The 9,826-nt window shown below is 37.9% G+C and overlaps 1 protein-coding gene across 1 annotated transcript; it reads right to left on the bottom strand.

Moving 5' to 3' along the window:
• Nucleotides 1-2,090: 2,090 nt before the first annotated feature.
• Nucleotides 2,091-9,000, bottom strand: LOC144451055 (cytochrome P450 2D28-like). The gene is made up of 5 exons (XM_078141815.1): nucleotides 8,809-9,000; nucleotides 6,759-6,885; nucleotides 4,492-5,184; nucleotides 2,934-3,230; nucleotides 2,091-2,272 (listed from the first exon to the last, which is right to left on the bottom strand). Exons 1-5 carry the CDS (start codon nucleotides 8,998-9,000, stop codon nucleotides 2,091-2,093), a joined length of 1,491 nt encoding a protein of 496 aa, XP_077997941.1.
• Nucleotides 9,001-9,826: the final 826 nt, after the last annotated feature.

Here is a 9,826-nt window from a genome sequence, read left to right on the forward strand (position 1 = left end):
TCAACAATTAACAAAATATGGTCAGGACTGTTATAACTGATTGATTCAACAATCAATGGTTGGTTGGTTGACTATCTCGCACCCATCAAACACGTATTCAAATATCTTGGCTGATTGGTGCAATGCTGAACAGCTGATTAGATCTCGTTATTGATTGATTGATTGATTCATGGCAAGATGCCTTGATAGGTTGATTAAATGTCGACAGGTGGTCAACTCTTAAGGATCATGATTGGTCGATTCATGAATCAACAGGTGGTTAGGTTAGATCTATCTATATGCCTATCAAGTTCAACAATCAAATGGTGAATGACCTTTGTCGGAGAGGAGAAGAGTAACAACGCATTGCAGCAATTGGACAGCTGAGAGATTCCTAAGATCGTGTCAGAGGTATAAAGCTGAAGTGACTTGACTTTCAAATAAAACAATGTTATTATACTAAATAAATAAATATATAAATAAATAAATAAATAAATAAATAAATAAATAAATAAATAACGAATTCATTGTCATATGTGACATACAAGTACATTATTTAAAATTGCCATTCCATGTCTTGCTGAAGCCTAATAAAAAAAGGTTCCGTTCCGGTTACCCGACCCCATCTAGTTTTTCACACCGTCGGACCCTAAACGTGTTTTAACGTATTCGAGAAATACAATAATACAATCGCGGAAATTGTGAAGTCTCATAAGGAATAGTGGATAAAGTAACTGACATCAACTTAAAAAGACAGTATAGAACTGCTCTTCCAATCTGTAATGGCTGTACATCTGATGAGAAGAAACCAATAACACAGAGACCATATAAACGAAAAACATAACTACCTGAACTAGATCGACACTCACATATGAAAATACATATATAGATTTAAAAAAAAAAGATAACTACCCACTTACTCTAAACACATTTTTTAATGCCCGAGGCCATTATTTTTAAATATAAAATGAAAATATCCCCTGCAGCAAGATATGGAATTCTATTTGGCAAATAACACACATATATATGAAAGCAAAAAATAATTTCACACCACTTCTATTTTTCAAATCAGAATGAATATCTGTTGACAATTCTTTATTTTGTTACTCTAGATACAACTTCCGCATAATGCTGCTTCAATCTATAAAACACATGAGGGTAAATATGGTCTTTTCTCAATATATATATAGTTGTTGTGCGTTAAACGTGTAAATACAATTTCGATAATTGGATGATAACTGTTGAGAATGCAAACATTCTTTTACAATGTGCGTTATTTCGAAAAAGCTTTTGTACATAATTTTTATAATACAAATCAATGATTTAGCCTCATATAACAGTTGTTCTTGTTGTGAGGCATCGTCATAAAATCCGTTTGAAAAAAATGACACAAACTTGTCAAAAGAAGAGAAATTATGAATGAAATTCAACCAGTCTTTGAGGTGACAGCTTACACCCAGCAATCATAATACATACGCCTTTTCTCAAGTAGCTCTAGTGCTAGGACACCAATTTCAGCTACGTGAGTTGAGTTAGGTTAGGTTAGGTTAGGCCTGATCTATGGTTGGTTTTGATCAGTCATAGAACTTGGTGATCGTTGGTCTATCGTTTTGTTAGGTTAAGTGAAGTTGAGTTGGCTTTGGTTAGGTTAGATTCAGTAATTTTAGGTTATATTAGATTATGTTTGGTAAGTTTAGATTAGTTTCGATTGGGTGCTGTTGGGTAATGTTGAGTTGATTGGGTTTGGTTTGGTTAGATCACGTTAGGTTAGGTTAGGTAGGTAGGGTTGGGTTAAGCACTATAGGGCAGAGTAAAGGTTGAGTTGTGCTATGTGTTAGGTAGTAGTCTTTGGTTTGTTTGATTTGGTTAAAATTGAATAGGTTTGACTTGATTATGTATCATTAGGTTAGCAAGAATTTCTTGGGTCAGATTGGGTTAGGTTAGGTTAGGTTAGTTTAGGTTAAGTTAGGTCAGGTCAGGTCAGGTCAGGTTAGTTTAGTTTAGGTCAGGTCAGGTCAGGTTAGGTCAGATTAGGTTAGGTTAGGTTAGGTTAGGTTAGAGCTAGGAACACCTAAAGCTCCCGTTGCTGACGTAAAAGATATTTGACATGTCTACAGTCTTTGCTTGATGCACACTTTGTATGGTGTCGGGGAAAGAGATATTCCGATGTGTGGATCTTCAGTTGGTCGACGTTCTCCTGGTGGAATTTTGAAGTGAAACCGATGCATCAATGTACAAAAGAATATGAAGAGTTCTGACTTTGCTAGGTGTTCACCGAGACACGCCCTTGGACCTGGAAGAAAGCAGAAGGAAAGCAAATAAGGTTAAACTTTTTAAGTACAAATATGTGTCATGTACTATAATAAAGTAATGTGTCAGGCGGAGGCTAAGTTGATAATTTGAAATAAATATTTGGGGTACTCTAGATCAAATACTAACAATTCACAGTTCCTAGAATTAATTTAGCTACAGTTTAGGTATTGTGTCATATTGGCAGCCTCGTTTTGAAAGAAAACAAATTTAACAAAATTTAACAAAATCTGTATATCGACAATTGAACCCTGGAGCTCTCTTTCGACAACCCTTTCTATGAATAAACTTATGGGGGCTTACACGCAATGCTGAGAATACCCTAAATTCATACAGCAACTGTAATCACATGACTGATTAAGAGAGAAAGAGAAGGATTATCAGAGACCAAACGTTGATGAGTGAGATTTGTGAATGGTGACACAGTTTTTCTTGCTTGTCCCTAGTCGCGTAGTCTGTGAGGTACAGCGTGCTGGGGTGGTAGGTGTCAATCGAGCGATAGGGCGCCACGACATGGCATGCCCCATCGCCACCTTTTTTGTTATCCAAATTAGCGATGATCAAATGACATTCATACCGTCTTCGGGTTGTGGGTATCTACACCCCATAGAGCCAAGATTGCATTGCCTTTAATGAAATCGTACCTGTAGAAAATGGTAGAAAAGATTCAGGTCTAATGACGTCTCCATTTTCATCTATCATTCTGTTTGGATCAAATTTACTAGGTTCGGGCCAGAACTTCTCATCCATGTGAACAGACCATATATCGTTTATGACAACGGAGTCCTTTGGTACTATGTAGTCGCCGAGAGATGACGTCATCAAAGCACTGTGAGGCGAACCAATAGGTGCCACTGGTCTTATCCGTTGAATTTCAAGCAGCGTTGCTGACGTGTATGGTAACATTGCTCTATCGTTTAGCGATATAACTGCACTGGGATCTGTTGGTAGAATAAAACATGACAGAAAATTATAGTTATCTGAAATATTTAGAGATATGAATTAACAAAAGTTTATTGACCACTTTTCACGTAGTATGTGGAAGTGAGGGGTTCAAAGCAAAGTAAGCAAGTGCAACTTTAAAAAAGAGTCAAGAATTATTAGCTCTCCCAAGTCAGGGCTTGCTTCCATCGTCTAACCTTGGTCTATAAAACCTGATATCCGGGCCTCATATACACTATATCATAGTATGAATGGTGAAATATATTTGAAATAAATACTATGGTGAAATACATTTGAAATACATACTATACAAACTTTTGGTGATAATGTTGCGCGTGATATTTATTAGGGGATCTTCAGTAACTGCAAATTACAGGTGGGGAGGAGTTTTGGCATGGGGAGGGGTCACATTTTACAAATCCAGGTTCTCGGTGGAAGGGACACATTTTGGAAAACGGAATTAGGGGCGGGTAACATTCTGACTTATTTTGATATATAATTTCGCATAACTTTGTGATTGTTGGCATCCCACCACTGTCACATCCCACCCCTGTTTCACCCCCACCACTGCCACCGTTGTTACATAATATCAGAACATAACATTAAGTCAGATCGCTGCTTACAATCATGCAATTAATCAGTTGTGAGTTTTTTGTGTGAGGAGATGAGAGCGGTGGGTCTCACAGGAGTGAAGAGAAAACAGTGTGGTAAGATAAAGGGGTATGTGGTGAGGTGAGGATGTTGACCTTGGTCAAGACAATGTCAATAGTGTGCCGAGCTTGGGGGGTTTGGTTCTTCAATTCTGCCAAACAAGGGAATTAATTAATGCAGTGTTTCCGCACAATAACAGACTAATGTGTGGCATGCACAATTTACTATATGTTAGTACTAGTGTGAAGCAACAATGACTTTAAAATCATCACCATAGCGGCATGCAGCGGTGGGATCTAGTCCTTTTTGCCATTGATTCTGGGAGCCGTGTCTGACAGCATATGCTTAACCCATAATGGGGAGGGCCATGTCTTAGGCAACGGAATCGGTGGAGGGCCATATTTTATGCAACAAACCGGGGTTTTATATCCACCAGCAGCCCTCTCCCTTGTAATTTAAAATATAAGATAAATGCGTGTCCTAAGTATTTGAGTAAAGTGTTCTAGGCCATGATACAGAAAATTATTACAGGTGTAGGCACGGCAAAGCTCGTGATTTCTCCATAGAACATGTTTTTGGGTATATGATAACTTTAACGCTGACAAGTACCTTTTCCAAGACAGTCATCCAATTCTTGCTGCACTTTGTCTTGTACATGTGGATATAGCACCATATAAAGAACCGCCCAGTTTAGGGTCGTTGCCGTAGTTTCAGTTCCCGCCAAGAAGAAGTCGAGTAGAAGATATTTGAGCTGCTCATCGGTGAAGGACTCGTATGTTTCTTTGTTGTTCACGTAGATACCAGAATTCAGTTTCTCCTGTTTTTCCAAGAAAGCGTCGATGATATCAGTAAGTTGTTGCGGATCAAAATTGTTCTTATGTTCGTTAATTATTTTCTCCAAATAGGCAACTATCTTCTCGGTTGGATTTGCTAGATCTATAAACGACAGTCTCTTGCGTATTGGTCGGGGCAACACACTTGCAATTTGAAACAGAAACTTAAACGGATTTGTGTTGAATTGTTCGTTCAGTTGATCCAGGAGATATTTTAAAGTGATGTCATCATATTGGTAGCGTTTACCGAATGTTATTGAGAAGATGACATTAGCTGTACCCAGCTGAAGGTATCGACCAACGCTAATAGCCGTCCCCTCTGTGATTTTCATGAGTTCGTGTAAACCTACCGCTTCGTTTTGAATACGTCTTTCCAGGGAGTCTCCTTGTAAGCCAAAACATCGCACGCACCTTAAGGCAAACTTCTTCTGTTCTACTAACCCTTTGTCAAAATGCCTGGTAATTATTCCTAATTAAAATATAAAACAAACAAACATACACCCATGTTAAAGTTATTAGAGCACGACAACAGTTCGATTCACACATGTACACCACGCATGCGTACGATAATCGGTATCTGAACACCAAACACATATTTCTTTGCTTTGCTGTACCGCGAACGATACTTTCAGATGAGCAATCTACCCTGTCAGTCAGTCAGTCAGTCAGTCAGTCAACAAACAAGTTCTAGTCGTAAATCTGAAGTAAAGCCAGTTTCATTGGCTAATTATCTGTAATTCGTAATGTCGCCGGCGAATCCAAATACCTTACGATTCGTAAGGGATTACAGGACGCCACCACAGGGGAGATTTCGCGATCGGTCTTTCGTTTTCAAGAAGACAACTTGATGGCGCTTTATTCCATACGTTTATGGTTTGAAGTAATGACCAGAAAACGTTGAACCACAGAACACCAAGGAACCGTGTTAAACAAATAAAACAAAAACAAACAAAAAACAAGCAAAATAATTAAACAAATAAATAAATAAAAATAACAAAAAACAAACAACATATGTATTAGTACTGTTTCTATATACGAATCCATAAGGCCCGTTTATAATTGATTGTATTTATTTATTTATTTATTTATTTATTTATTTATTAGTTATGCATGACTGTGTTAAAATAGTATTTTCATTTATTCATGCATATTTGTACGTTTTATTTGTTTTAAAAAGATTCATGAGATCCCTGTTAGGAAACGGGCGCAAATTCTTGTTGGATAATCATCCGAAATGTACCCTGTGTATAAAGAGATGGCGTAATTAGCGTTCCCACACGATGTCATTAATAATGAATTGGTAAACTAGTAGACAGGACAAGCTAATCACTGAGACAACATTTTCTGATCAATGCAGTTTTTTTTTTTTTGCAAAACGATTTAGTAGAGCAGTATTTAATTTGGTTGAACCGTTCATACGTACGTACGTGAAAGAGTAATCTAAGTTTATATGTTTGAATGCTGAACCATTTGTTGTTTTTGCTAAGCGTGTGTGTTGAGAGAACTAAGTTCAAACTATCAACGAAGGTTCTAAACCATGATAACACAGACAGACAGACAGACAGACAGACAGACAAATACTGACAGACAAATGCACGCAACCGCACACAGACAGACAGACAGACAGACAGACAGACACAGACAGAGACACACGCAGACGCACGCACGCATGCACGCACACACAGAAACATATAATACACTCAACACCAAAACAATATCACCCTGATGCCTAATCACTTATAGTTAAATTTTAAAATGGAAGATACATCTAATTATGTATCACTTGAATTGATGCAGTATTTTTTTTTCAGATCGCCTCCACACAGACTTGGCAGACAGTCAAACAGATGAAGATATAACATCAAAAGAAATTCATGACAGGTAAACACTCCAAAAGGACATTGATAATCTCTGACACCTTTATCAGTCACGGTGCGGTAACTAGTCGGCACATGACGACATTTAATTTGGCAGAGTTTAGAGCGAAACAGTATCATGTAATTTATGCTCTCCCATCGCTATTGTCACTTAAAAATATCTTACCTTTCCCACCAGCCCCAAAAGATTTAATGAAGATCTCAGGACGACCGGCGAAATCGTTTCCTTTATTCACAAGAACCTCTCGATTTGCTTCTATTTTGTGACATACAACCATGTACTTTGGACCAATCTGTTATGATAGATAATGAGATTGATTGATAAATTTACTGATTACGATCGTGATCGGTAGTAATATGACTCAGCACTATTATAGGTAGTCTCGCTACCAGACTCGTGACTATCGTCCCTAAGCTCTGTAAGGCGCATGATGCCGTGAGAAGTGGGGAACTTTAGTCCCGAGTCAGGCTAGAAGCGTTTGGAAAGGAATGTGGTATCGTCATTATCTGGGTTGGCAAAAGTATGCAAATAACATGTCAATGCAGGTCACAGTCCTACGATCATAACAAATGCACGTGGTGGTAATATTTGTTTTCCTGAAGGCTATGGTATCTAAGGTTATGGTTAAAGTATATGGTGACCACAAAAATAATTATTGACCGACTATTATCCCCATAGCCTGGGACACTGTGCCCTCTGGTTGTCCTTTGTGTCACACTGCGCGCGCATGCCTTTCAGAGACTTTGAATCAGAAATTAATATCCTGACTGGTATGCGCAGAAATCAATACAATATTCATCAATAATGTTGATTATTATTCTTATTTGGAAAGGTTGAAAAGTGCCAAACAAGTTTAAGATAGATTAATGGTAAAAAGGAACCAATGGCCAGTGAGTGAAGCGTTGTGAAAATGACGTGTATGAGATGAGATGAGGTCGAGGTGGGGGTACAGTCGTATCTGTGTGACGTGCATATGAGATGAGGTGGGGTACAATCGTATCTGTGTTATTTATGTACTAAGTTAATCGCACAGAAACAGTTCTGTACACCCACTCTGAAACCTTTAACCTCGATTTGGTGCATGCATCAGCCCTTGCCTGGCAACATGGCAAAACTGAACTGTATCATGCTAAAGTCTGTATAATACCATTAGGCGCCATTTAATTAAATTCCTTGTTTGCCGTCCGCGTGCGGCAAGGTTTTTTGGTAGATTTAGAAAAAATACACACATTTCTTTTTGCTCAAAATATTCTCACATAGCAATATTTTGTACCATTGTAAATGGAAAGACCATTCAAATATCTTGTCAGAATACCCTCACATATTTCTAAATAGTTATTTAACTTTAAGACAATCAAACTTTGAACTTCGACATTTACATTTAACAAGTGTAGTAAATTTAGGTACAGACAGAAAATGGATTAACAGGAAAGTGAATTTTACATGACATTTTCTGTGATGTTTTTTTCTGTCTGCCTGGTAGTTTTTTTGGGGGAAATTCAAGGACGGTAAACAAATTATTTAATTGAGCGTGTGGCAATATACGGCCAGAATATTGTACGCAAAGTGGTAAACTCTATTGTTTATATCCGGTGGCTTAGTATTTTGTTTTTCAAATGCTATCCTGGACATTAAGTTGTGACCCTCATAAAAAAGAATCAGTTTTGGCCAGAGCATTTCCAAATGAATGCACGCACGGTACATTAACACATATCGCACATTGATAAACACTACGTTTACAACAAAATGTAGCATGCATTTCTACAATTTATTTCAACGATGAGATAGCACCAACAGGGGGCAAGGTTGTTTTTTAAAGGCCAGGGTGTCAGTCCCAGGTTCTCTATCATGTATCGCTATGTTATCTTACCAGTGGAACCAATATAATTATATGGATTATTCTTTTGTTCTGGACCAACTTTTTCTAATAAAGCTCTACCAAACCACATTTCAGCCAAGTTTGTCGCTTAACGTACCAGTAAATTCGATGCCATTCTGATTGAGGAGGGACGCTGATGACGCTGGGGATGGTGGTCGTGTTTTGGATGGGGTGGGGTGGGGTGGGGGGTGGGGGTGGATGGAGTGGATGATCGTTTCGTTTGAAAGTTGTTTTGGAGCAAACTAATTAGTGAATGAGTCGAGTACAACGCATGGGTATTGGGAATAAAAGTTTTGACAAAAATACGACTGACTTTTGACAATATTGCCGCCTTACCTTAATGCTAAAGACGTTGCCATACTGCGTCGCGTACTGCTTGAACGCTGAGATTGGATTCCTCAGGATGGGTATTAAGCAGCCAATGATAGGCAATCCGTCAGGTCCTGGGGGGAAATACTTTGGACGAGGTTTATAGATAAATTTATACCCAAGATAAAGACACAGCAAGACTATTAAAATTGTTGCCATGGTTTTTGGTTTCGCCAATGAGTTGTAAAGCTGCACTCACTGAGAGATCGGAACCTCTGGTCGAATATATTAGTGTGTCAGACTTTGACGTAAATTAGCGGAGACTGGGTAGTATCCGAGGGTTTATAAAGCGAAGCCATGTAATGAAGGTAGGGCACACCCACACGGATCACGTGGTATGGTATCCTTATATACATTGACCCACTTGAACATATGTAGGGCAAGTTATTATAAACTGGCTGGGGGGGGGGTATGAAGAATTTGACGGTAGTGGTCAGAGGTGTGGGTCCACATCTTGGCCCAGAGCACGTGGTTTTGGGTTATTCGTCATTTTGGTAATGTTAAATGAATCCCGAGTAATTGTAATTTGTGAACATGTCACAACGATGTACACATTATAAATATACGGTCAGCTCACAGAGAAAAGTAAAATCGTACCGATGCAAAAGTAAGTAATGTTTATAAAAAAAATAATTACATTTAGATGCTGATGCAGAAATGTACATCAGAATTAAACTGAATGTCTTCCGTAAGGGCAAACCATAGGTTTTGCTCCTACAAACATTGGTTGAATGCATTTTTATTAAGTTATAGCCTAGTTAGTTAGGAAATAATTAATTATGCACATTAATTATGCACATTAATTATTAGATTAAGTAATTAATCATTACAAATGAAAACTATGCCAACAAGCTTTACAGGATATGTGTACTTCGTTATGGTTGATGTGTGTGCCAAATTATATTAAATTTGAAATTTGCATCCTAATATATATAGCCTAATTACCAAATCCATTAATTATTCAAATTACCCATTAAAACTAAAT

This window comes from Glandiceps talaboti, chromosome 20 (assembly GCF_964340395.1).
Source record: "Glandiceps talaboti chromosome 20, keGlaTala1.1, whole genome shotgun sequence".
Taxonomy (NCBI): domain Eukaryota; kingdom Metazoa; phylum Hemichordata; class Enteropneusta; family Spengelidae; genus Glandiceps; species Glandiceps talaboti.